This window comes from Ixodes scapularis, unplaced genomic scaffold (genome assembly GCF_016920785.2).
Source record: "Ixodes scapularis isolate PalLabHiFi unplaced genomic scaffold, ASM1692078v2 PGA_scaffold3__209_contigs__length_174095766, whole genome shotgun sequence".
In the NCBI taxonomy this organism is placed as follows: domain Eukaryota; kingdom Metazoa; phylum Arthropoda; class Arachnida; order Ixodida; family Ixodidae; genus Ixodes; species Ixodes scapularis.
The window spans coordinates 126,563,230-126,590,571 of record NW_024609868.1 but is presented as its reverse complement, the minus strand read 5'-3'; the positions used below and the strand labels follow the sequence as shown (position 1 = coordinate 126,590,571).

At 46.7% G+C, this 27,342-nt stretch overlaps 1 protein-coding gene and 1 non-coding gene across 3 annotated transcripts in view; one reads left to right on the top strand and one right to left on the bottom strand.

Moving 5' to 3' along the window:
- The window catches only part of LOC8031162 (protein zer-1 homolog), a 78,442-nt gene that overhangs the window by 29,067 nt on the left and 22,033 nt on the right, over positions 1-27,342 (bottom strand). For both annotated transcript variants that reach the window (XM_040213222.1, XM_029995241.3), the window contains exons 2-10: positions 26,070-26,488; positions 21,762-22,028; positions 17,873-18,019; positions 15,145-15,286; positions 13,389-13,591; positions 9,638-9,700; positions 9,521-9,575; positions 3,978-4,031; positions 1,749-1,910 (exon numbers count right to left, since the gene is read on the bottom strand). In XM_040213222.1, the coding sequence (XP_040069156.1) occupies positions 1,749-1,910; positions 3,978-4,031; positions 9,521-9,575; positions 9,638-9,700; positions 13,389-13,591; positions 15,145-15,286; positions 17,873-18,019; positions 21,762-22,028; positions 26,070-26,461 (1,485 nt within the window). In that variant the 5' untranslated portion in view covers positions 26,462-26,488. The remainder of the gene's footprint in view (positions 1-1,748; positions 1,911-3,977; positions 4,032-9,520; positions 9,576-9,637; positions 9,701-13,388; positions 13,592-15,144; positions 15,287-17,872; positions 18,020-21,761; positions 22,029-26,069; positions 26,489-27,342) is intronic.
- On the top strand, positions 8,511-8,592 carry Trnas-uga. Its single transcript has one exon. It is a non-coding gene; the product is annotated as a tRNA-Ser (tRNA).

The following is a 27,342-nucleotide window of genomic DNA, read 5'->3' as shown; positions in this document are numbered from 1 at the left end:
TAAAAAAATAAAATCCCGTGACGCGATTTTTTTTTTTTGCACAGCCTTTTAATTTTCTTTCTTCCGTCCAAGCCGCGACCAGCGCAATACTGGTTCCTATGTCAAGATTCATGGATGCAGCGTTTATATATTCCTAAGACTGAGTGGAGAAGAAAAATATGTAAGCGAGGTGTGTGTCAGTTGACGGCACTTAAAAAACAAATGGCATTGATAGCACATTCATTGTCAACAGCGCGTGGCCGAACCGTTTTGACATGAGCCGGTAACCGTTATTTTTTTTCCGGTTCAGTTCCGGTTCGGGTTCATCGCGATAACAATATAACGGTTCGGGTTCGGGTTCAGTTCCGGAAAAAATACCGGTTCGGTTCCGGTTTTCGGTTTGGTTCCGGTTCGACACCCTGGAATTTACAAAATGTAATCCCAAAAGCATCTTAAAAACCTTATGAAACCTTATCTTTCTCAAAACTTATCCTTATGAAACATTATCAAAGCTTATCGTATGACACCTTATCAAAACTTTGCCAGCTTATTCTCATTATATCTTATCAAAGCTTATCCTTATGAAACATAATCAAAACCTAATAAAACAAATCAAAACCTTATAAAGCCTGATCAAATCCCTTTGAAAACTTATCAAAACATTATAAAACTGATCAAAACCCTATGAAATCTTATAGAATCTAGTCAAACCTTATCAAAAATCACTTTATGAAACAAAATGAAAACCCAATCGAAATCTTACGAAACCTGATTAAACGTTAGCAAAAACTTATTGAAGCTCTGTGAAACCCAATCAAAACCTTATGATACCTCATCAAAACCATATCAAACCTTATTAAGACTTTACAAAACTTTATGAAGCTTAATCAAAACCTTATGAAACCTGATCAAAATCCTATAAATTCTAATCAGAATGTCTTAAAACCTTATAAAAACCTTGTAACACCAAACCAATACCTTATGAAAGCTTATCAAGACCTTATGAAACTTTATAAAAAAAAAACTCATAAAATGGATCAAGATCTTATAAATCCTGACAAAACTCATAAAACCTATAAAACCTTATAAACCCAAATCAAAACCATAAAAAAACCTGATAAAATCTTATGGAATCTTTAAAACCTACCGTAAAATACCGGGCAAGCGCCCACTCAAAGTTTAGAGATAATCGCGAAAAAATAGGGAATGGGCGCTTGTCCGGTTATCAATTTTACATATAAATGTACTTACTGCGCGTATTTCCTCAGATCTTACAAATTTGGGTGTGGGCGCTTAATGTGGAATGGGCGGATGCACGGTATTCCATGGTAATCCCAACCTTACAGAACGTGATTAAAACCTTATGAAACCTGACCAAATCTTAATGAAACCTTATAAGACATTATGAAGCCTGACTAAATCCTGCTTAAACCATATAAAACCTAATCAAATTCAATTAAGACCTTATAAAACCTGATCAAATCCAAACGATGTCTTATAAAACCTGATCAAAACTTTATGAAACCTGATCAAAGCTTTATGAAACCTGGTCAGATTGTGATAAAATCTTATAAAGCCTAACCGAAACTTTAAAAAACCCAAACAAAGCCTTTTAAAATCTTAATGAAACCTGATCATATTGCTATTTCAAAACCGTGAGACAGCCCAAGTATCAGTCTTCCTGGCACCTCCGTGGGCCAGGAAGCCCAATTTCAAACAAATCGAATTCAGTTCGGTTCTCAAGAAAAGTAAAGTGAGCAGTGTCTCACCGTGATAGCTCCCTTGTCCCCCACGAGCCTCTTCTGCAGACCATCCACCTGGCAGGCCAGGGAGTTAAGCAGGTAGATGCCGATGCGCTGCACAAACTCGTCCTGCTCCTCCTGAGCCACCATGTGTAGCAGCATGTCCACCAGCCGCTCATACTCAAACAGCTGCAACACAGGCATGAAAACAGGGTTATAAGAGGGTCATGAAGCCACGTTTTTTACCCAGGCCAACCAATGCCCAGAATAGAGCTTTGGTCGACAAATGCATAGAAGCCAATTTTGCAAAAAAAAGAAAGACTCATGGGCTTATACTAGAGCAGGGGGTCTCAAACCTCACAATTTCGAGGAACGACAATCTCTCTTGATCAATAGCCGAGGAACCCTTCCAGTCTTCACATTGCCGCAATAAAGCGGTGCAGAAGACTAGAGACTTAGTAAACAATAATGTACAGTCGGCAGCGAAAGTTTGCAAGGCATGGGAGTGCCAGCTGAAATGACTGGCTGCACCTTCTGACCAGCACATTGCCGCTCTCAAAACTCACGTTTTGCACATGTGCTTTCTTTCGTGTTCGCAGTCATGTTTTTTTCACTCGCTTCCGTCCGACACCCATGAGATGACAGGGATTGGTGCAAGGTCCGGCTAAATGTTACCTGTAGCATGCGAGCTTTGTCATCCATCACAGTGGCTGAAGCAGATGCGCGGCATGACGGCCGACAAAGCGGCACATTGCGCCGGTTCCAGTTATCTCATGCGTGTTGGATGGAAGCGAGTAAAAGACATCACTGCAAGCATGAAAGTATGTGCATTCTCAAAGTGTGAATCTCGAGAACGGCCGCGCGCCGTCAGAAGGCGCAACCAATCATTTTGGCTGGCGCTCCTGTGCCCCGCAAACTTTTGCTGCCGACTGTACATAACAAGGAGGGTTTGGGCTAGAGATGCGCATGGATAGGAGGACTAGATATGCTAGAATATAAATTTTAAACTGGAAAAAACACTTAATCATAGGGGCAGACGATCGAGAAAATTAGAGTTTAAAAAACCCAAAAAGGGTACCCTGGGAAACCCCAGGGTTTCTAGGAATCCCATTAAAGAAGTTACGTACTAGAGCACCAGAAAAGCAAAATAGAAAAACATTTGCAACACCCACAGCCACCTGCATCAATGGATGAATAACCACTGACCATGAGGCTCGAGGAACACAACAAAGATGCCTGCAATGAGTCATACTAACCTTTAATACTCTTTTTCACTCATTACAGTCATTCATGTATCACAAATACCCTCAACGTTAATTATAAAAAAAAAAAAAAAAGGTTCCCTTGCAAAAATAATTTCTGCCAATGAACTGACTGAGGTGTGGCTCCTTTTGGCTCCAAATTCCATCAAATACTATTCATAAAAGATGTGTACCATCCACTGCTTCTGACCAGTCTGACTGACACAGACAATTAAGGTGCCATTGAACTTAGACTGAGCCAAGAAACAGTGCCCCATAGCACTGAATACATTGGCAATAGTTCCCCGACATTAATGGCACTTTGAATGTATCTCCAACAGGCATTCTTAATTGCCCGTGCAATGAAAAGACCCTGAAAAGGCAACAAATTACATGAAAGGAAATGCCAAAAATATTGCTCAGATTGAAGTGATTGCAGATGGACAGGCATCAGCATTGGTGGGGTTGCAGTGCCCCAAACAATGACTGCCAGACCCCCTAAATCAGCTAGTTGAAGAGCAGGCTGCGGCTGAACAGGTAGACAGCTGTTCACCTCTTCAGCTGTAGACTGCCCGTTAACTGGAGTCACTAAAAATATCAGTGGTTCTGAGGACCAGCACAACTACCACAACAATTTGAAACAACTGTCAGTTAAGACGTCAGCAGACAGAAATTGAACAGAAAATATAAAGATGCAGCAAATACCAGATATTCATTCCAGGAACCAGTCATGTCTTTGAGATCTGATGTTGGAAATATATCATGTTAAACTGCCCCTTACCATGGCTGCCATTTTATTGACATATTGCAGGGCAAACTCAAACAGTTGAAATGGGTGTTGTCTGGGCTCCTAAAAACTTCTAAAAAAAAAGTTCTTTTTTGCATTGGCCACACTGAAAAGGCGTTCTTCAGCTACTTCTTGAGCTGAGGCAGTGTTTAAGGTCCACTTTAATGCAAATACGATCAGACTCTAGGACAGGGTACCAGTGAAGGTGCAGAGGAAGAAAAGGCTTACCACATCTTGAGGAATCTTGAAATGGATCAATGTGAGACAGCCATTCCTCAGCATCTGCAAAATGTGTGTCCTCACAGTCATGCTCATGATCATGAGAGACTTGAAATGCAGGAATCCCTCCAAGCACAGTAGGTATTCATCATGGGTACAATGATGCCGATACACTGCTGAAGCAAAAAAGCTTGGGCTGGCGAAAATTGCAAGAGTCAATATCTACACAATTTTGTAATATATTTTGTAATATTAAGATCCCTATCTAATCCTTAATTAAGAAATACAGGGGGAAACAGGCAGCACAACATGAATGCCGTTTGCTGTGCACCTAGGCACAGGTATGTGTGCCCAAAATTATCACAAACATGCTGAAAAATACTATTTCAAATTGCCCCTGACAAATATTTATAAAGTAAATTGTAGCTCTCAACTGTGGCTATGATAGCTAATCTTATATCATTCTAATTTGGCATCCTCACAAACTTGGATCACTGCAAACATCAAAGTACCATAAAGTACTACTAATAAAGCACCCACCCAAATTTTGGCAAATATCGAGCGAAACAAAAGTGCAGGTTCTTTTTTGGTCCGAACATCAAAAAAGAAACTACAGTACCAGACAAAGAAAATTACACCTAGGCTGTAATTTAGCCAAAACAACCTGTGGTGAGTATGGTAATTCCTCATGAACCCTAAGTTGATTATCCAACATCTTTTTCCTGCCATAAATTAAATTTTTATAGGTGCCACACATTTTTTTATTACTCATCTGAAGGAAATAAAAAAATTAGCCCATCAAAAATAGAAGCAAGTTTGTGTAAATGTGGACAATGCATTCAGTGATTATGCAACACATGTCAAGTGCATTAGTTTTCATTTGCCAGGAATGTGGTTAAGAAAGTCTAAAAAGAGAAAAACAAAAAGGGGCATGGCGTGGGTGTAGTATCATGACATGATAAATGAAGTCTTCCTTTTCGTTCAGAACTTATCAGGGTAAAGGTAAGAATATTCCAGTGATGAAAGCGGCATTTGACCTTTTGTAGCAGGTTCTGTAGCAGGCGAAATATTGGTTTGGAGCAGCCACTGACGCTTTTGGAGCAGACGCCAACATCTGTTAGCACATCACTTGAGAATGAAAAATTGATTGCATATTTATATGAGTTCATTTATGATACAGTCAAACCCGGATATATCGAATTCAAAGGAGATTGTAAAATAGTTCGATATATCTATAATTTGGTATACAAAAATATGTTAACTTAAGCTCCAGTTGAAATTGCTGCGCATCTCTGCTAATACTGAAGGTCGCGACAAACGAGACCTTCCCAAATAGAGCTTTTAAGAGCCGCTAAATACCGTAGAGCTTAGTTGGTGAAGATCACAGACACCGCCGCATTTACGCTACGGCGTTTGCGGTCGTTTACGTCGGGTCACGACCTCCACACAGCGCCAACAACAAAACACAAAAATAATTTTAAAAATAGAAAAACAAAAAAGAAAGTTTTATAAAAAAAAACTTTCGATTGATAGATTAAAGTTAAATAAGTAACAAAAAAGAAACCTCACCAAATTCAGGCAGCAAAAAAAGAAAAAATACGGGCAAAGCAAAAACAGCGAAAGAAAAAGGTAAACAAAGATAGGAATTAAAAACGTGATTGCTTAACCGCTGTGGTCAAGACACTCAACTTGACAAACTTTTTTTTTATTTTTTATTTTATTTTTTTTTGCGTGCCCTTTTTCTTAATTTTGCCATCCTCCACTTTTTTTTTTCCCCAACTGCTCTTTTGCTGGGTATTCCCGTGTGCGTATGCTGGCTTGGTGGTTTGCCAGCCCTGCGACGCCAGATATGTACTCGCCGCTGGCGTAATCCAATGCAATCCGACCACCGAAGAAGCGACCGCTGGTGCGAGCAGCCGTGCTTCCTTTGCTAGTTCGCTATATCGAGTGTCCCCGCCACGAGAGTTCGATACAGAAAAACAACGCTCCTATAGTATTACATGTGATTTTCAAGGTGATGTTTAGACTGTTCGATATAAACAATAATTCAAAATACCTGAGTGTGATATAAGCGGGGTCGACTGTAGTGATCAAGGGTTCCTCAATGATACTCGAGCATATTGCTTCAGTCTTCTTAAATAAGGCTCTAGTCAGAGTATGTTTCATTTACAATGGGTATCAAAATGGTTCAAAAGGGAATCATAGTACGACACTTTATTGGGATAAATCCTCGCTCCCCTCTCCGTTTTACACACAGTAGCTCGTTTAGCCCGTAAATATAATTTCTGTAAAATGACAGCAACAACCAACATATCCGCTAACACGTCTACAAATAAAAATGTGTCCCGTAACTTTAATGAACCTACCAAACTAAAGACTCTAATATCATTAACTGCAGAAACAACCATCCCAAATATTATAAAAGCCTACACTCGCACTTCAAAGGTAACACTGCTCTTTAGTGGTGTAGGAACCAGAGTTATGTCAAAGTTCGCAGCTCTTTCGATCGACAGCTGCACGGGAACTACCGTGACGACCGTATCTATTCAAATATATATAGACTCGCATTTCTTTCTCTCTCTTTCTCTGCTCTTTTTTTTAGTTAGAAATTAGTTCACAATTTTGACAAAGAAGGTTGACCCGTAATAATCCTGAGCATAATTTGTGTGCCTCTCAAGCTAAGCCAGTCACTCCCTAGGTCAGTGGCTACTCCTAGCACTCCGGTGCAAAGCAGTGAAGCTCGATGCGCGCCACGCTGGTGAGAGGCAAAGGTTGACGTAAGCGGTGCTATTGCCACGGTACTCTGCAGTCACGGAACGATTAATCGAGTGGTCTTATCAGGAGTACAAGACCTTGGCTCTGTTTTATCGCAGTAGCCGCAATCGGCAATGCCACTACTTTGCAAATTTTTCTCGGGACTCGTAGTTCCCGACATCGACGACATCGTCTGGAAATTTAGACGATGTCGGCGATCAATCAGCCAGCGCATCAACCGGCCAGAGCCGTTGATGCGCTGGCCGGTTGATGCACTGGTGCGAAATTCATGGCGTTCGTCATCTCCTTGTACATGTTCTTTAATCGGCTACACCAATCAAGTGCAGCGAATTTCCCGTGACTTGCGCCATTAATATGTTTGTATGTGTACGAGCCTTCGACTGTGCTCCGATCTAAGACAAAACAAACTACTACCTATATAGTGAGTGGAAGACGGTGTGAAATTCATATTTGGACAATTTTTCTTTCCTTCTACTCCTCCGAATACTAGGGTCGACCAATAATAAAATATTAATTTTTTTGCTTCAATCCCATCTTGGAGCAGGTGTGGCACAATTCTTAGCAAAAATGGCATTTTGGCGCAAGATGTAGCAGACTTTTGTTCACGGAACAATTTGGCGCAAATGGCGCAGCACTTCCATCACTGATATACTGGCCAATGACGCCTCTCTGCGCTTGATGTGCACTTTGTATGAAAAGTTTATGATAGGTGCGTCGTTGGTCGTGAGTCTTTCGTCAGTTCTTTGCAGTACTTCATGAATGGATGAGCCACTTCTTCTTAGGGACGTCGTGAACCTGCCAAAGGTTCAAGTCCAGCCATATTTACCCTTTTCAAACTTCTATTGCAAGGTATGACGCAAGTTTAACTAATTTTTCACTATTATGCGCTTGTGCGGCAATGGAAAGTAAGCCGACGCCACCTGGCAGAGGCTACAATACTTGTTAGGCATATTGTTTGATTGTATCACATCATTACACAAACTAAAGCCCATATGTTTGTTCTTATGCTGTGCACGCATTGGCTATCATGTTATGAAATAGAAAGTAACTACTTTAGGTTTTCACAAAATTCATAATTTTGGTGCAGAAGTGTGAGAACATTGTTCGTAAGTCTAACTTCTTCAAATTCTGCTCGAAGTTCAAACTGGTTTTGCCAAACCAGTTTGACAAAAGTTTGTGAGATGCCTATGACCCCGACTTTCTCTCTCTGCATTCCTCATGTGCTCCCTTAGAATATTTACGGCCCATTAATAAAAATTTTGACCGCATCTCCACGGGGTGAATGATGTTGATTGAGGCAAAGCTCTGGTGGTGCTGATGATACAGATTTTATTGTTCAAAGGTAGTGGTGATGGTGCTGATTTTTTTTAGTGCTCATAGGTAGTGCTGAGTTCCAGGTTGCATTTCGACTTCATTATTACTGCTTTATGGTCAGTGAAATGCAGAGCCAGTGGTTCTTCTAGCGGATCAGCTTGGATCCGCTAGAAGCCGCAGGAACGCACCTCCATCGCTAAGTCAACGGTCCATGTCAGAAAGAGAATGTGTGGTATGGAACGTGGTTATATACGCATTTGGGCATTTGACCGCAGCGCCCTCTCGTCTATGAACGTTGAGCCAATGCATGCAAAGTTTAACGCGATTATATACGCATTTGACCGCAGCGCCCTCTCCTGTATATACATTGAGCAGCTACATGCCACGTTTTATCCTTGACAGGAACCCTAGCTCTTGAGTTGCTACCACATCTCGGAGCCCCCTACTCGTCCCTCAGTCGCGGCCAAGTGGTTAAGGCGATGGACTTGAAATCCATTGGGGTCTCCCCGCACAGGTTCGAAACTTGTCGACTGTGCAAACATCTTTTCTTTTTATGTGAGCACGGACGCCGGACGGACGGACGGACGGACGGACGGACAAGGCTAGACCCTAAAGGCCCGTTCACACTCTTGCGACCGAGTACGACCGAGTACGACTGAGAGAGACGAGGATCTCTTAAAACTTCTTAAATATTTTTAGAATGAGGGAACACGCTGGTATTGTGGCGCCATCTATGCGGTGACCCTGGAACTGCATTTCACAAGAGCGAAGGTTTTGCGGGATTTCCGAGGTCAAATGTGCGTAATAACCATAGAAAGGCTCGTTTATAACATTGACAAAAGTTTTTCGAGCCAAGAAAGAAAGGATAATGCGCGAGAAATAAAACAAAATATGCCGGACCGCCGAGTTTACACTGCTTCCCAATAGATGGCGCCAGTGTGTTCTCTGGTTTAAGAAGTTTTAAGGAACCTAGGTTTAAGAGGTCGCAAGAGTGTGAACGGGCCTTAAGGAGCTTTGCCCCTAAAAGCTGTATGAAGCATAAAATAAATAGACATTCTGTTTTCTTTTTGTTTTGGTGGACTGGGTCATGTGTGCCCTCCACTCCGCCATCTTCCTTGGTCGATGGCCATATAATAAACAACAAAAATGACCGTTTTTTAATTCGCATTCTCTCAGAAGTTGGTTCTATGGTCCGTTGCAACTCAAGAACGAAGGGCGAGGGTAAGACAGGCCGGGGAGGAGGAAGCAGACGGAACGCTAAAGAGAGAAGGAGGTTTCCCCCTCTCTTCTCCAGTGTTTCGTCTGCTTCCTCCTCCCCGGCCTGTCTTACCCTCGCCCTTCGTTCTTGGGTAGCAACGGACTATAGTGTGATAAGCCAAGTGTCACATTAGGGGGAAAAAACAGTCTTAATTAACAAACAAAAAAAAGTTATTTTAAGCGTTGCATTTGCTCGGGGTACTTACAGTGGTGTCATTCTTGTGGCAACACATGGCATCCAAGAGGGCTTTGATGATCTTTCTAGAGGTAGAGGAGGAGCCGGATGAGAGAGGGAGGGCTCCGCACGTGTAGCGGAAGCTTACCGTCGGATGCCAATATTGAAGTGGCCTTTCTCCTCGCCTTTCACAATGTAGAAGAGTGACGCACTGGAACAGAAGAGCAGTTCCTGCCTTAGTACTGCAGTGTAGACCGCATATAATGTATGTCGCGGGAGTCGCGAAAATCCGCACTATAAGCGGTACCGCGCTATAACCAAAACATCAATTTTTCAGGCCAAAATATATGCCATCAGACAACTCACCTTTGTAAAAGAATTTATTTTATGTTAGATGAAAAATAAAGCTTAGTTTGAGGAAAGTCTTTATTTCACCAGACTGGTACACTTCTCTCTCAAGTGTGTCACACATTTTGAAAGAAATGAGTGACTTTTGCATGGCGCAGCCTTTTAACGGCGTCGCGGGTTGCGGACGGACGTTGCGAGCGTTCAGGATTGCTAACCCTAATCTCTTTTCTCCGGCGATGAAAACGCGTGAAAATTCGCATCCTTTATATGGTACGCGCCAGTAATACCTTCAACTTGAGCACAGGCATGAAATGCTCCAAATAAAAAATCCGGGCTATGTTCGAAAACACAAATGCTTAGAAAGCACCACTGTAGTCAAGTAAACAAACACAACGACACGGGCGTTTCTGCCGTCTTGAGAGTGCCGCCACAACATTGCCGCACTATTAGGTGGATCTTCCCTTCCAATACGTGCTGGGTTATCATAGCGACACACAACGAAAATTCAGTCAAGGATAGAGCTTTTACGCGAAACGATGAGCTTCCACCACGCTACGGTGGCTCCGTAACCACGCCGACGATCACAACCGAAGCCATGTTCGCGCATAGAAGCAGCCGGCCCGCGACCGGCATGCAACGCGCGCGAACAGTTCTCCTCGACCTGCGATTGGTCTGTCGTTGCGGTTGTTTGTTTCCAATGCAGCGGAGGGACGCACGCACGTGACCGACACGTGCGTGCGTCCCTCCGTCGCTATGGCAATTGAAGCCTCTACGCTTCTCCCCGCTCCTTCGAGCAACCTCCTTGCCCCGCGAGTGCCGCTTGCCAACTTGCGGCTCGCGCCATTATATGTCGTCGCACAGGGAAGCGCGCTCGCTGCGCCGGTCAGTTGGCGCGCTGTTCCAAAAACCGCACTATAACCGGTATTTCCCTTTGCGCGCCTGCATTTTAAGCGGTATGTAAATACATGGAGTTCTATGAGAGGCGAACCGGTGGTTTAAAAAAGCCGCGTTATACCCGGTCCTGCACTATAAGCGGTTACATTATAAGTGGTCTATACCGTACTGTGCTGCTGCTCACAAGTGCATGTCACACATTAGCTTTCCCCAAACTAATTAGATGACAGCAGGATTTAAAACGCATAGTAAAACACCAAGAGACACCTACTAAACAAATTATGGCGAAAATCAGGTAAAGTGAAAATCCTGGGCACTTGATTCATCCAGATCAGTGGCCTGGCGAGGAATTCTTAGAGGGGGTAAGGTTGGCTACAGAGCTGGGCGTGAAGGGTAGTGGGAAGAGGGATCATCCCAGGGAAACCCCCATCTGCCAACGCTGCTCGTACAAATGGCAAAGACATTTACTGTGGCAAAAAAAAAAAAAAAAAAAACTTTTAATGGAAGTTCAAATACTTCTTAGGCCTATTCGATGCAAAGAAAACAACATGAACTACAGTTTTGAAAGCAACCCCACGTGACTCAGTAGCAAATTATCCAGAAATGTTTTTTATGCCACAAATTGCACCTCAATAGGCGTCACCTGTTTCACGGTCACTGATATCGAAAGCAAGAAAGTTAATGAAAACAATGCTGCTCCAAAAACTAAAACAAACCTCAGACAAATTCTCAAATGAAAAGAAAGTCCTGAATAACAGAATAAAAAAAAGCATCTTTTAACCTTGGAAAACATGCTCAGCAGCTGCACAATGCACATCGAGGTTGGTTTCCTCTTTCGTTAAAGGGCTGTTTCAAAGATCATGCAAAAAAGAGGAGGGGCACGAATGGAGTTGGATAAAATGATGGGCTCGTGGAACGAAAGGGAAACGAGTTTCTCGTTTCTTTGTTTAAACACTGAATGCGTTATATGGCTGGCCCCCGGCAATTTCAACTTTCCCATTCCTGTTACGGAAGACCTTTACACGAACGCCGTGTCAGCGTTCAGCTAGACCTCATGTTACCGACTAAACACGAGTTTCATCTGAATTCCGACACAATGCTGGTGTCAAATATGTGCCCAATGCTGGCCTCTGGTAGGTGACTGAAACCGGCAAGTGCCGTGGCCGCCGCGCTTGCACACATCCCTCAGGCGTCGGGTTTCGCCATTGCACCAGTAGCGTTCCTCTCGCTGTCTACCAAGCTGACGAGACTTCGGCCGACGATGATATGTCCGGAAGTTCTGACGATGATTAAGTTTTTGGCATCGCCCTATGATTTAGCTGAGAGTGCTGTAAATAAAGATTTGGTTATTTTTCCCGAACTTTCCACTGTTCCCCCCCCCCCCCCCAAAAAAGGTTGACCTATATTTTAATTGTTTTCTTTTTATTCTCGGTGGGTTCAATACATAGGGGTCAACCTATTTTCATGGTCGACCTATTTTCGGGGAAGTACGGTAGTCCTAGGCCATGGGCTGTGCTACGCTGCCGTTTTGCAATGTCGTCATCGGGCGTGAAGTTGACAACGATGGCTTCTAAACGAGACTTTGTGTAATAATTGCTAGTGCTAGAAAAGCCCGTTTTAAAGCTGGGAGCATGGGCTAGCTCGCAGTTGTCACCTTCGCTACCCTGTCGGGTGAAATATTCCAGGGATCAAGTCACAGCAAAATTCACAGGGTCTCTTATGTTATCCCTAAGATGACTTGAAGCCGAAAGCCCAAGCGCCAATGTATTAAAGACAGACACATGGTTTACTTAATTCACTTTGATTCCTCTTAATTCGCTTTATAGTTTTTCTTAATTTCCTTGCCTCTAATTTGCCCGAGCGGTCACAAAAAAACATGATGGCGAACCTCAGAAGACAGCGTGCTCTCTGATGACATACTTTGGGCGCAGTTTCATTGGCTCACTCGGATCGTGGCGTTGGCTGTGGTCCCGGTGATAGCGAACCTCCAGACAGTGCGCTCCCTGACGACGAAATTTCGGCACTGTTTCATTGGTACCTTTTGCTTTGGTACCTTTCGTGTTACCGACGTGTTTTATGAAGGGCGACTGAACAATGAGACATATAAGGCTTTCGCCTTAATAACTATTGTGGACTGCATCAGCTAGGAAGAGGCACAAATGCCAGTGGAGTCCGGGCATGACTCACCACCCTGTTCGAACCAAATAGCACTGCATCGTTCAAGTTATGCGCTTCACTTAACGCTCAATTCATATACAAAACCAAATGACCATTGCTTTCAAAGAAAATGAGCAGATAAATGCGAGTGTTTTTGGCTGATAAAAGGTGGCAATTCTGAGCATCCCCAAGTCTACCAGGCACTGACTGCAGCACACTTGATATCGACCTCCACTAGTTAAAACTTTGTCTCATAGTACTATTTTAGTATCCCTGCCATGTTTTAATTAACGAGCTTTTACTGTACGAATATTTCTAAAAAAATATGACGTTGCTAAAAGGAGCCTTTACCCTATCGACAATCATGCGGCGTTCATTCTATAACTTGATTTTCCTTGTTCGGCGTGGGATTTTCAGGTTTTCTGTCATGCTGCCTTCCCGGCCAAAGGCAGAGGCATCTCCTGTCGCAGACGATGCCAGAGAGAGGGCGAGAGACGCACCTGCCGGCAATCTGGATGTGCTTGTGCGGCAGGTGCCTGGCCATGGCGGCCATGACCACGTCCAGGGCCAGCCTGGGCTGGCTGCACGCCTCGTAGCGGAACACGTGGAACAGGTCGTTGAGCACCTTCTGGAGCAGCTCCGGCCGGTCCCGGTACACCTGGGCCGCCACCAGCACTTGCTCCTCGCTGGCATCTCCGGCAACCTGCGGAAAAGAGGAGGACGTTGGCACCCGAGTCTGCGCTCCAGAACCAGCCCTGCGCCCCAGGATAACGAGGCCGTAGTGCTAGATCTCAAACCTCACCATGACGAGGTGGGTATTCGTATGGTGCCTGCAATGCATCTCAGACCGGCGTTTTTACTGCGCCCTAAAAAGTGGTCCCTCGATTTCCGCCCGATGACGTCGCAGAAGTGTCCCGTCGTCGCCGGCCGAGATCGTGGCGGTGTCGTGACAGCGGTGACGAATGTGGCAGACCCCCGTTTTGCTGCAGGTCGCTATCCAGCTTGACAGTACATGGAAGCTTCAGCAGCCAGGAGTTTGGACTCCGCAACGACAGCGACACTCGCAACCGCTCGTACGTTTTGCCGGGCTTCTACAGCCAACCGCCGGGAAGGAAACGTCCAATAGCGTGACATTCCGGCTTTTGCGACGTCGTTTGTTGCCAATTCGGGGCAACTTTTGGTGGATGGGTGGAACAGGAGGCTATACTCACCACTTGGGGACGCGTTTGGGACGCCGTAGTATGAATGAAAAAGAAAACCGCGAGGTGAAGAGAAGAAGCCGTTGCTGTAGCGGCAAGTCACGGATGAGCGTAGAAAAATACCGTCCAGTCTGCAAGTCTCGAAGATGAAGTGAAGTGCAAGAACGACAGGACGGAACATTGCCGCCGACAAGCGGCGCGAGAATGAGAATACGCCAAGTGAGATGAATCTTTCATTAATTGGACTTTATCGCGCCGTGCCAGACCTCCCAAATGTCACGCAGATGGCTTTTATTAGCAATTATCCTTTTTCCTAATTACAACATTGCTCAAGAAATTCTGCGTCCGCCCTTTTATTTCGCGTCATCACAGTCAGTACCGAAAGCCAGCGTGGGGCAGAGATTGAACAAGAGTACTATGTCAGCGTTTGGCTGGTAGCCATGTCCAGTTGGCGAGAACACGATTTCCGGCCGAAGGCTAACACAGCACTCATGCGGTGCTTTAGTGTTGCATGCCTTTAAGTGTGTCTTTAATGATGATGATTGAAAATAGCCAGGTCCGAGGTGATGGAGAAGGAGCACCGTTGAGAACACCACTCCAGCGGTTCACGCATGGCACCTGGAACATGCCTTCGACCGGTGTGTTTAGCGTTCCACACTGCTTGTACATCACAAGCGGTCCAGAAGCGGCAGGAAAGGATGTCACAGAAGCCAAATGTCGCAATTCTAGCGGTTGGTGTTAGAAATCCAGGCAAAAAGTATGAGCAAATCCAAGCGTAACTTTCATTGCGGCATCCCAACTCCTGGCTGCTAAAGCTTCCGTGGACAGTCAAGCTGGGGAGCAACCTGCGGCCAAAAAGGCGTCTGCCACATCTACCGCCGCTGCTGTGACCCCACCAGGATCGTCGGGAACCACGTGACACTTTTAGGATGTCGTCACGTGGAAATCGAGAGACCTCCATTTAGGACGCGGTAAAAAAAAAAGTTGGAGACTCGTTCCAGGGTTTGGGGAATGTGTTCCCAGTCGTCACTGTGAGCAGCCCCTGCCAGCGTCTCACCCTGGTTGCCGGGATGTGGTGCCTGTAGCAGGCCTCGTGGGCCGTGTTGAGCAGTCCCAAGAAGTCCAGGGGCCTGCCCACCCGCGGCTGGAGGCCCGGGATGTCCGTCAGCTGGGAGCCCTCCTGGCCCACAGGCGTCGCCCTGTCCACGTGCGTTGCATTGCAGAGTCACTCTGGGGACTCTCTGAACGACTCTAGAACAACTCTCAAAACAACTCTACGGTGACTCTCAATGCAACTCTGGAGTGACTGTCGGAGTAACTATAGTCACTTCGAACTCTGGAGTGACTACGGAGTGACTATTGCAGTGACTCTAGAGTGGCCCTCGGAGTGAGACTGAGAAGGGACTCCGCCATGACTCTCAAAGCAACTCTGAACTCTCGGAATGACCGAAAATTTATAAGGTATGTGAGTAAATACCTGCACAATCTTCAATAAGTCACCTATGAAAGGACAACACCACTTAGAAAACTAAGCCAGCAATTCTGTCGATGTAAGAGGGTCCCCAACCTGCGGCAAGCACGCCGAAGCCGAGTGAGAGTACTACACGGCACAACGGTAGATGCCTGCATGTTGGCACTAACTAAGTGCACTAACTCATCGGGGACGTTCTAGCAACGCCGACGTGAGCCAGAAGGCACTGTAAAGTTTCACTAGTGATGGCTTTTAAAGAGATAGAGAGATAAATAACTTTTATCACTCGGTCCGCATCATCGTCCGTCGTGTGTTGTCGGCATCGGGAAAATGCCAGCAATAGGGTCGGCGGCCTGGTCCCTCGAATGTAAAGGATGTGGGACGCTAGTAGGAGCCAGAGTGTAGGTTGTGCATCCTGGCCTGGGTGGCCCAGCTCTCCCAGCTAACGGGCATGAAGGGGTGAGGAGGGAAGAGGTCATGTGGTATGGGGATGACTGTGTGTTGGGACAGGTCCAATAGGTGTGGACAACATTGGCATAGCCCCGCACACCTGAAAGGGTAGGTAGCCGCGACGTCGTTCAACACGGACGGTGTCGTTGGGAAGGGTGAGCGTTTGGGTCTGTCTGATGAGGGAAGGGCCCGACGAGAGGAGGGTGCGTGCATATTGGAGTAAGTCACTCAGGTGCATGCGTCGCTGTTTTCAGTGCTCTACACGGTGCGTCTTAACGCAATGGGTGTTCGGCCACGATGGGGGGGGGGGGGGGGGGGGCGCTCGGTGTACATGCTTCACGAACAAGGGTATGAGCTTGCTCATTACCCAAGATTCCCTCGTGACCACACACCCACTCCAGTAGGACATATGGGGTGGGTTGAGTGTGCACTCGAGAAGCTAACGTGCCATAAATATGGGGTGGGAGGGCATTCTGCGCGAAAGCCCAAACGGCATTTCGGCTATTGCCTCGAACAGTTACGATTTGGGAGGTGTGGGAGGGGAGGCGAAAGGCTTCAGTTATGCCGAGGATTTCAGAGTCGGTGGGGGATGGAACTGTTGTGTGATGACGCACAATGTTATCAAAAAGCCCGACAATCGCCCCGGTGGTTCCGACCGGGGTATGAACAGTGTCCACATGGTACATGTCATGCGGGGGAGTGGCAAGGTAGTTGGCTCCGGTTTGGCAGCGTCTCTGGTGGGCTTTCGGATCCATATTTAGGGGCGCGGGCAGGATAGTGAGTCCAGAGATGGCATTCCACGGCAGATGGGTGGGAGGCAGAGTAAGGAGGCTCTGGACATCTTAGGCCAGAGCATGGACAACGTTGCAGCCTCGACGAGAGGCACCGAGGCAATGTTGTCGGGCCTCCCAATGTGCTTGCAGTTTTTCCTCGAGGGTGTTGCATGAGGCAGCCGCTTGGACAAGAATGCTCCGTGCATACCAGGGTACTCCCATTTCAATGCAATGGCATCTACAAAGCGCAGCTTCGAAGCAGCGGTTATGGCTGTTGGTGAGGGCGACAAACGGGGAAGCCATACGTAATGCACGAGCTGATGGTTGCCTCCGCGATCTTGACCGGTCCATGTTCGCGAAGACCCGAAAGTCTTACTGACACGGGTCATCGTGTGGGTGATCTGCCCAACCTGGGTTAGGTTGCGTCCCAACCGGTCAATGTCCTCTCCGTCTCATCGCCACATAAACCCGAGGATGCGTATGGCTTTGCGGCAGGGAATGAGCCTGTCTGCCATGTTCGATTGAATGAGGGCACGGGGGGCTTCAGCTTCGTTCAAGTGGGAGTTAAAGATGGTGACGCCCTCCGACTTTTCAAGAGAGCGAGTGTAGGAGTCGATTATCTTTAGGCCAGCCTGAAAGGTGGATTCTCGTTCGCCCACGAAAGAATCCACCCTTCAGAAGACAGGTCCCATGCCTCTTCTCCACCGAGGAAAAAAGGTATGGGAGTTGTCTTCTAGGTCGCACTGCCTGCAAATAAAGGTCAAGCCAGAGACTTTCAAGTGACTCTCCAGGAGTTCCTGGACTGACTCGTTGCGCACCTCCAGGGCCCTCAATTAGGAACCTCGAGTGGTCCCTTGTTCCTGGTGTAACCCTTAGTTGAGCCACTATGGTTGTCAGCGGCAATATAAAGAGAGGAAAGAAAACTTAGGAGGGAGAAGAATCAGCTGGAAAAGGTAAGGAGGTTCTGGAACATCTTTTTCACAGGTTGAACCAGATTGAGTGTTCAGGAAAGTGTCAAGCTCTTCGTTGCAATGCAGCAAGCACACTGAGTGACGCGAATGTGCACGTGGCAAAAGCGGAGTGTCACCCACCCGGCCAGGACCCCTGTGCCAGCCAGGTTGGTGCCTGAGATGTCCAGGGAGGCCAGCAGGGGCAGGCTCGAGACCACGGCCAGCAGCCACTCGCTCGGCTGCGGGTACTCGCCCTGCTTTTCACGCGACTGCGATACGTCCAGGTGCCTGCAGAACCGGAGGAAGCGACCCGCTACAGTTCTACCGCAGATTGTGCTATAGGGCTGGGGCTCATGAAAAAAGCGACACATTATACTCGAGCATTACGCTCGACTGAGACACAGATCACATTAACAATATAGCCCCGTAGGGAATATATTAGGGATGGGCGAATATTCGGTTATTACGAATAGCCAATCGAATTCTGTTCTATTCGGCACGTGACGTCGTATGTCAACTCCGTGACATACGACGTCACGGAGTTGTGTGACCTCATGACGCCACGCGTTGCCACACAGACAGACGTGCCTATAGCTCATTTGCAACGCATTCTGCGCATCAAGTTTGAGAGATATGATCGAGACAAGTTGAACTATTTTTCTTTCCAGGCCCGTCAGTGCCGACCATCTCGCCAACACATCAGAAAACTACGGCAAAGTCAGCTAATGAAAACAGAATGTCTATCAATAGAAAGCGTGCATCACTGAGCTTCACACTGAAATTGTCCTCAGTGAGAGTGGGTTACTGTAAAATAATGAGCAAGCACTCGGCCCGAAAGTGAAGATACAGTCGCCGACCGATTATTCGGACTTCGCTGGGACCGAAAGAACGTCCGAATAATAGAGCAGTCCGAAAAATCAACAGACTGAAAAACTTGCCTTTATTACTTCCAAGTGGGCTTAAAAAAGATGTAAATAGTGCCTTGGTTCAGGTTACGCCTGCATGCCTTGTTTTAGGTTACGCCTCCGTCTCCGTTCAACAGCTTTCTATTAGCTTGAGAATCGCTGCCTTCTTTTCTAGCGTTATGGTCGAGTAGCAGAAGAACAAACAGATGGGGCCATGACGTCCAAGCCAGCGTTGTCCGAACGAGATCAGAGGCGCAAATCCACGAGCGCAAAATGGCAACTGGAGATGCGAAGGAACGAAAAACAAAGCAAAATGATATTAATGACGATGATGATGACGTGCAGCTAAATGGGAAAAAAAGGGCTAGCATAGCGTCACCTAGCGGTAGGACTCAGGAGTGCTCAAGTAGCGCTGCCATACCAAGCCAATCCATTAGCAGCCAACATAGAATTCAAAATGGCCGCTTCTCGATGTTGTTTTCCGCTGATCGCTCGCGACGATTTTGTCCGAATTATCGAACTTTCGGACTTCAAGTTGTCCGAAACATTGGTCGTGAATATACACTATTTCTATGGCGTAAGTCACGGTTCCGCCTTTAGGTCCGAAATATAGAACGAGTCCGAATTATCGGAGTCCAAAAGAACGGTTCGCGGCAGTAATCGCAAAAACTGGGGGGTTTGGCAACCGAGTGTATCAAACGCACTGCAGCTCTGGGCCTGTGAAGCGAAAGCTCGTGCTGCAGACCCCAGAGATTCTTGGCGCAATCCGCACCCCCGCCCGTTAACGATCTGGACGAGCACCATACAGGTGTGCGTTCGTGCACCACTACTGCGTGATGCACTCCAAAGGGGCCGTGCAACAATTTGTGGACTTCGGTTCAATAATTGTGGGAGTTGCTCCCCAACGCTTTTGGAGTAAAGAACTGAAAACCAATTTTGCCTGCGTCCGTTAGTTCTTTTTTATAAAAACAATTCTCGAACAATTGAAGTTTTGGGTGCCTCCCGATCACTTTTGGCTCTTAGGCCTGCAACTTTTTCGGCAATTTCAGTGTTGCTGGATAAGTTGCTCCCCGGCTTTCCCTTCAACCTCGTGCTGCATAATGAATTGCTAGAATCACGTCTGGCTCGGAACAAACAAGCAACTAGGACCGCTTAGAGACTTGGAAGTGGTGGCAGCCAATCGAGGACGCTATATTTTCCCATGACACCCCCGTGGTGGTGATGATGACAACTAAAGACTTGGGTTTGGTTTGAAATGGTTCAATTTTTAAAATAAGTCATTTCAGAAAGATGAGTTAGTACTTTCAACACCGTTCAAAGATATAAAGAGACATTTACAGTGAGTAGCAGTGTGTCTAAATAGTGCAAGAAAATTAGGATTGAATGATGATACAAATAAATCATAGCAATTCAGTTGCTGCGTGCGAACGCGGGGGCCCGTGTTGCTGGTGTTGCAACGACAAGTTGCTGGGAGAAATTTCTCTGTATGGAGCGAGCCTTACACCGCCTTCCGAGTCACTTGCACAGTGACACGTAGCAAGGTGCACTGGGGACACAGAATATCCGGCTGGGTTCTGTTTCAGAGCCTCCAGCGTATTCTGCCTCTGCTTGCGATTCACATAATGAGCTTGAAGGTTGGTCTGAGTGATGTAGTGAGGGGAAAAGGGCGGGGACGGGGGGGGGGGGAGAGAACCGAAGAGTGCTTGTCTTGTCATAAGGAAGTCGAACTGACGTTGCAGCGACGCGGCAAAACTCGAGAGAGGAATGGTTTTGTTCACCTCGGGCAGATGGCGCCACTAAAACTGAATACAGTACAACTTTGCCGATGATATGAGGCTTTTTACGCATTTACTCGTGTTGAAATGACAATATTCAAATTTAGCAGATAATGGCACATCTTGCCAACTTATTACGATGCACCCAGGTTGCCTTCGCTTCTTAGTTCCCTTGCGGCTGCAAATCGCGAAATATTCCTGCTCTTTAAAAAGAACGAGGTGGTTTCACAATTCCTTTTGGTAAGATAAACAATAAAAAAATTTAAAATGCAAATTCTTTCATAGTTAATATTCTTGCATCGCCCCCCTAAAAGCACCCGGCTAGCAGTGGTACCGCACTGGCGAAATTTCTTGTTTATGGCAGAGACACCGGACGCCATGCCGGGGATGATCAACTTCCTACAGTCTAAATGTATATGCAATGCAATGTTGTTGGGTGCAAGAGCAAAAATGCAGAAGGCGTATATGATGAGGTGGGCTTCACCACTTCGCGCCGGCTCAAGCTCCACCGGTTTTCATTGGGCACGGCACGCGTTTTCGCTAAGCACTGGCGTGCTCAGACGAGCAGCTGACAAGGCAGAGCATCTCGGTCGGCTAGGTGGGTGCAGAAGGCTGCAGTGAGCACTTGGTATGTCCTTTGTTTATTTCTAAAACATTTCAAAAGTAGTAGCAGGTGGGTGCTTTTATGACACGGGCACATGCTCAATATATTACGGTATTATGCAAACATTCTAAAAACTATCAACGTAAGCTCGGGGAATTCACAATTTGTGAAAACTAAGGTACGGTAATTTCAATGTGCTGCCTGAAGTGAACACGTCTTTTTCTTTCTTTGCATCGTTCCTTTACCATATAACATTGTGCCACGTGGCAATTGGCTTGAAGTAGTCACAGGTGCTGGGCAATAAAACGTGCAACCGCTCCTTTGTGGCATAGCACGGCTTCACATGTCCCTCTTTTCCAGGGAAACGGCAGGATGCACTCGGATTGGTTTGTCCCCCCATTCCATACTCTATTTTTCTTTCAAATTGACCGGAGAGGGCTTTACGAGCCAGGGCTGAAAACGCACACCTTCTTATTTGGTCATAGTGCGAACGGAACCACATGCAAATAGGCCCCAATACAAAACACTGTTTTGGATGTTTTAAGAAGGTTCAAACGAGAAGGTCCGAATGAGATGGGGTAAAATGAGAAAGGGAGAAATGCGAATGGGACGACCCTTCTTTTCACTCTTCTTACGCTTCCTTCCCACGATGTACATGTCTCCCGTAGACTCACCAACATCGCCATTTTGATTGCAAAGCGCACCACAGTCCACAGAAAGGACAGAGCGAGACAGGGGTGGCTCACCTGAGCCTGGTGAGTCGGCAGAGGGCTTCCCTGGCCAAGTGTAGCCGGGGCACGTCGAAGAGAACCAGCGAGGCCAGGGACGGGGCCAGGCCGGACAGGCAGGACAGGTTCCCCAAGTCCCCGCAGTGGGACAGGTCCAGCTGGCTCAGGTGGGGCAGGACGCTCAGCAGGGGCCCCAGCTGGCCACTGCCCAGCTGGGGACTGCCCAGGCTCAGGCGCTCCAGCCAGCTCAGGGACGCCAGAGGGGACAGGTCGGGGCCCTCGGGGCTGCCGGGGAGCACGTCACATTGCGTTGCAGCAACATTATGCCTTGCAACAACATTAAGGCTGGTTCACGGTTTTGCGGTCGAGTCTGTTCTAGAGCGCGGCGCTTGCCCGTAACCACCTACGACGAGAAAACACACTGGCACAATCTGTCGGGTAGTCCCGAAGCATTTGCGATCCGCGTATGACTACACTGAAGGTTTTGCAGCATTTGCTGAGATGCAATCCGTGCACAATCTATGATATGATCGCTTATAACATTGTGAGAATTATTCAAAGCTCATAGTGAAGGAATTATACATAAAGAAATTATAAAAATATATATGTTTGTCATTAGTGTTCCAGACCGAACCAACAAACAGTGCTAGCATGCTTTGTCATTGTAAGTGGTCGCAAACCATCTTAACGCCAGTGATTGCGCTCAAATGCAAGCGTGTGAATTGGCCTTTAAACTGTGTTGCAACTATTGCACACTGTGTTGCAACAACATTACACAACGTTACTGCGCATCACGTTTTCTAAGCAGATGCAGATACGTTCGGGCACAGTAGTGTGAGCGTTCCGCGACATGCAGCTTATTCGAAGGCAACTCTGATTATCTTACAATGCAATTCTCTCGAGTATCGCCTACATAGACCACACTTCAAATATTTCATTCTAATTCACCTTAGAAGTGGATGAAACTGGCAAACAAAGCTTGAGGTACGCGAAATTACCAAAATCTGCTAATCCTAGCGGGCAAGCCACGGCAAAGCCAACAGCGCAGTCGCTGCCACCGTGTTGGCACAGCCCACCCTCCGCTACCTACATCATGCTAAGGGTTCTTGGGAGATTTGTTTGCATGTTTTGTACTTTTTTAAACAAAGCCTACAGGCAGTTCTAACAGCGCACCCATCATTGACCACGTGATTCGCGGAAAGCGCATGTGCCTGTCTGCTCCCGTGTGCGCATGAGCCATCGCCGGCAGCGTCCATCGCATACAAGAGAGCCTGTTTGTGACGTTGAGCACAGCATACTTCTACGAACCCGTTGCGACATATTTACGTGTGGTTTACTGAACTTCACTTTCTACTCATGTTTTCAAAACAAGCCCTCGGAAAAACTTTCCTTTTTCTGAGCTAAAACACAAGCTGCAGCCGCAGAACTGAAAGTGTCGTCGAGCGTAGCACACTGCGATCGTAGCAGACGACACTTGTGCCCTTGCACCAGATTGCACCTGCCCGCGTGCCTGGTACGTGACATCACAATTTTTGGGCAATATTGCCTGCCGCAGGCATAGTTTCGGTTTCGGTTTGTGGTGAGCTTTAAACGAGATACTTAGACAAAATTTGAAATGCACCCGTCGTGTTCAAAAATGGGTTGAATATGATCCACAATATCCGTAAATGACAATCATACGTTTGTATTTGGAGCCTGGTGGCTGTATTTTTCGTTATGAACGGCCCACTCTGTCAAACGCTCGGAGAGCAGCCAGCAGAAAGCACGTGACATCCGACGCAATCGTGATGTAGTTCGTCTCGGGACGAGCAAAGCTGCGGCGAGGCTGACGTTGAGAGGATGGCCTAGTCGCTCCAGCCACCGAAGCGGTTGCTTTTGTATGAATTTTAAGTGACGGGTTAATCTTCTATAACTTTGTAGAGGGACAATAGCGACTTCTGGAATACATAAAAAAGATTCTCGGGGAGAGGGGAGTTCCTCCTTCAGCTCTTCTCTCGTCGTGGCCAGAGGCGAGACAGTTATCGTCACTACCTGTCAAGGTTCCTAGACAAGCATCCCAAACGAGGCATTAGCGACACCCACCAGGTGCTATTTATTTTATTTATTTATTTATTTGATACTCACAGCGCCTTTCGGCATTACAGTGGGGGGGTTATACACAAAAAATCAAGTATGAAGTCACAGGTACTACATTGGAAACACTCATAAAAAGACAACCAATCGAACAAAAAGGATTTCGCGATCATGAAACAACAAAGTCACAACTATCGCGACACACGGAGCAGATTGCAACAAGTTTTACAAAAACATTATTAGAATCATGCTATGAACCTTTTCAATCGAATGACGTGACTGTTTCTAGGGCAGCATAAAAAGCATCATTGTCTATAACAGACGCTATGGTTGAAGGCAACCGATTCCATTGGGAAATCGTTTTAGGGAAAAAAGAGCTACTGTATGCTACAGTCTTGCATCTAAGCTCACGCACTTTGTGGGCTAATCGTTTAATTCATTCTCTGCTAATCGTTTAATTCATTTTAAAATTCCTTTTTGTGTCTTTTTTAACAAGATATTGGTGTGTCCGATGTGATACTGCTTTTCAGGGCACGCATAGACCATAAATTAAGCGCCAAAATTTTTTTTGTAGTCGCCCCTTAAATTAAGATTACGCAAAAAATATATTTTTTTTTTAAAGAAACGATGTATAGAACCTTTTATTACTACCTCGGGATATATACTAATGAACCATTACCTGAAATTTTGGAGAATTGACTAGAGTAGCCCCTTAGCCCCTTGCCAATAAGTTCTTTTTTTTTTTCAAGGAACGTACAGCGAAATTTTATATTGAAGATGCAATATGGATAAGAATAAGACAACAACATTTGCTTTCTTTAGGTGTGGTATCTTGGTCTAAGTCAGGACTTCCGCTCTTCTGATTCTCTTCAGTAGTTCCTTACAGTTTCACTGACATGCAGACGCCAAAGTTGATGGAATGCTCGCACGATTCGCATCATTCTCATTATTGTCCATCGAACTATCATACGATTCGAAAAAATCAAACAAGCTGCAGGATACATTGTCAGATATGCCCGAGCGTTAATCACTTCAAAAAGAAAGTATTATATCTCTTCGGTGGCTAAGGCGGACCTCCGTGCCAAAGCCACAATGCTTTGGCGCAACGCTTACAAGCACACACTTTTTTTTTTTTTCTCGGCTGTTTTTTTGTTAAACAGCGAAACGAATGAGCCAACAACCAAAGGTAAATGTAGCAACAGGGGTGATTCTCCCATCTCCCGGGGGGCGCTCTAAACAAGCACTGAAAGTGAAAAACAAGCGACACTCGTGGTCGGACTTTACGGTCCGTGAGGGAAAGCACGAGCGACGCTCGTTACTAATAGGCAAAAGGTTAAAGCGGCCCAATATAATGCTTTATGTCATGGGCGCCTGGACATGGGTGCAAAGGGGCAGAATCCCAACTTCTCCCCATCGGGATTCTGGGGATACTGACGAGGAGACGTTTGGGTGGCGTACTCTTATGTCGCGGTCACAGTGGTAGCACGTCATTCGAAAGATTGTCTGCAGACGCTGTACGAGGCGTGTTTCTTTCTTAAAAGATGGTCCTGTCGCACTATCCATAAAAAGAATTGTGTGCAGACATGAGGAAAACACACGTAAATGTAGGAAAGAAACATGCTTCGAAAATGCTCGAGGCATGTCCGCACATGCTCGCCATCGTGTCTGCAGCGAATACCGTGTTTGTTTCTTTTTGCGACATACGAGCGGTGTGATTGTGGCTTCATAATTCTCGCCCGTGATGGTGTGACTAGGATTATCAAAAGTGAACAACAAGCTCCATGGTATGTATATTAAGCACGGTGGATCGTATTCACGAAACCAACGCCATCAAAGTTGACAGTGCAAATTACTCTTATTTCCGTTGCTAAAAGCAGAATATGACGAAAGGACTCTAAATCGTCTAAAACAAATTGCATACTCCCCCCCACCACATAAGAAATAGGATTTGCAGCCGTTAAAAAAAAAAGTTATACAGACGCCCATGGTATTTTCCTGAACACAGTTGAGGGACAGTCGAGGAACAATCGAGGGATAATCGGGAGACAACCGAGGGACAGTTAAGGGACAATAAGTTACAGCTGGGGCACAAGAGGACAAGGGACCAGGACCTTGCTGCTAACCATGATTGATCGGCAACACACGTGACACGATTGTAAATGCTATAGAGGTTGCGGCGTTTGCTTCGGAACGTCCCGGCCGATCGAGCGTGGCAATCCGGAGGAGCGGTTAAGGAACGGCCGAGACCCCCACCTCTCGCCCTCCAGCACGTCCCCGGGAAGGGACAGGCAGCGTAGCGTCGGGCCCAACCGGGACAGCAGGGGCAGAACCCCCGGCGTCAGGCCCGAGCAGTGGGCCATCTCGAGCTGGCGCAGCGGCTGCTCCGCCACCAATGCCAGCTCCGCGTCCGACGGGCACCGCCCGGCGAGGTCCAGCCTCTCCAGCCGCACCGTCCGGAGCAGCGCCCCCAGCGGCGCCTGGCAGGAGCTGGCCAGGCATTCCCCGAGAGCGGTGGGCAGCCCCAGGGGCAGCGAGGCCAGTAGGCGCGGCTCCGCCAGGACCCTGCGCGCGCAGAGCTCCACCAGGGAGTCCGCGCCGTGGGGCTCCCAGACGGTGGGAAACCCGGGTAGCCGGGCACCACTCATCTTCGATTAAGGCTGCATGGGCGAAACCTGCATTGCCAACGTTTGCATACCAGTAGGTATGTGTGAACCCCCGCTTGCAAGCTGAAAATTGTTCCGGGTGTATGTGTGTGTAATAAAGCAGAAAGTTGGGCTAGTTGGTTTTGGTTATACATAATGACAAATACACAGCGCAAAAGGACAAAAAGGGAAGAGACACACCGGATAGAACAGAGCGCTGACTCGCAACTAGATATTTTAATAGAATAAAAAAAGAAAGAAGAATATTTTTGGTCACCATAATTCGCACGTGTAACCTGTGCCATGATATGTGGTCGCTATGGCACGTGCTGGGCCTTCATAGTCAGTTTCATGAGCTCCAACTCTTTGTTGGACAACGAGACAGATGGTGTGCTGATGCAACTTGCTCCTCCACTGTGGATGTAAAAAGCTTTTTACATCCACAGTGGAGGAGCAAGTTGCATCAGCATCAGCATCAGCAAGTTGTATCAAATAAAAACTGGTCACCGACTTAATGAGAATGGCAAGGCCTCTTTCTGATGCTTGGCCTCCAGCACAAGCTTGCTGCCTTCCTCGTGTTTTAGCTGTGTGTGTCCTCTCAAGACTCACAATATGCCGAAGCATTAACAAAGGTGGGAGTTTGCACTGGTAGCGGGAAAACTGAAGGGCCTCCCTGTCGTTCCTGTCCCGTTCGTGACTATGATACTAGTTATCTTGGCTCCGGAGAGCCGTGGCACCGCAGAAAAGCAAGTAGCACATACCACGAAGGTCTGCGGCAACAAGACTAATGACGGTGCAATATGTATACGCACTGCCTTTCTAGAATCGACCTTGAAAGTTCTGACGCAGATTGCATTGCAGGAGAAGCAAAGTTGGAATTCACG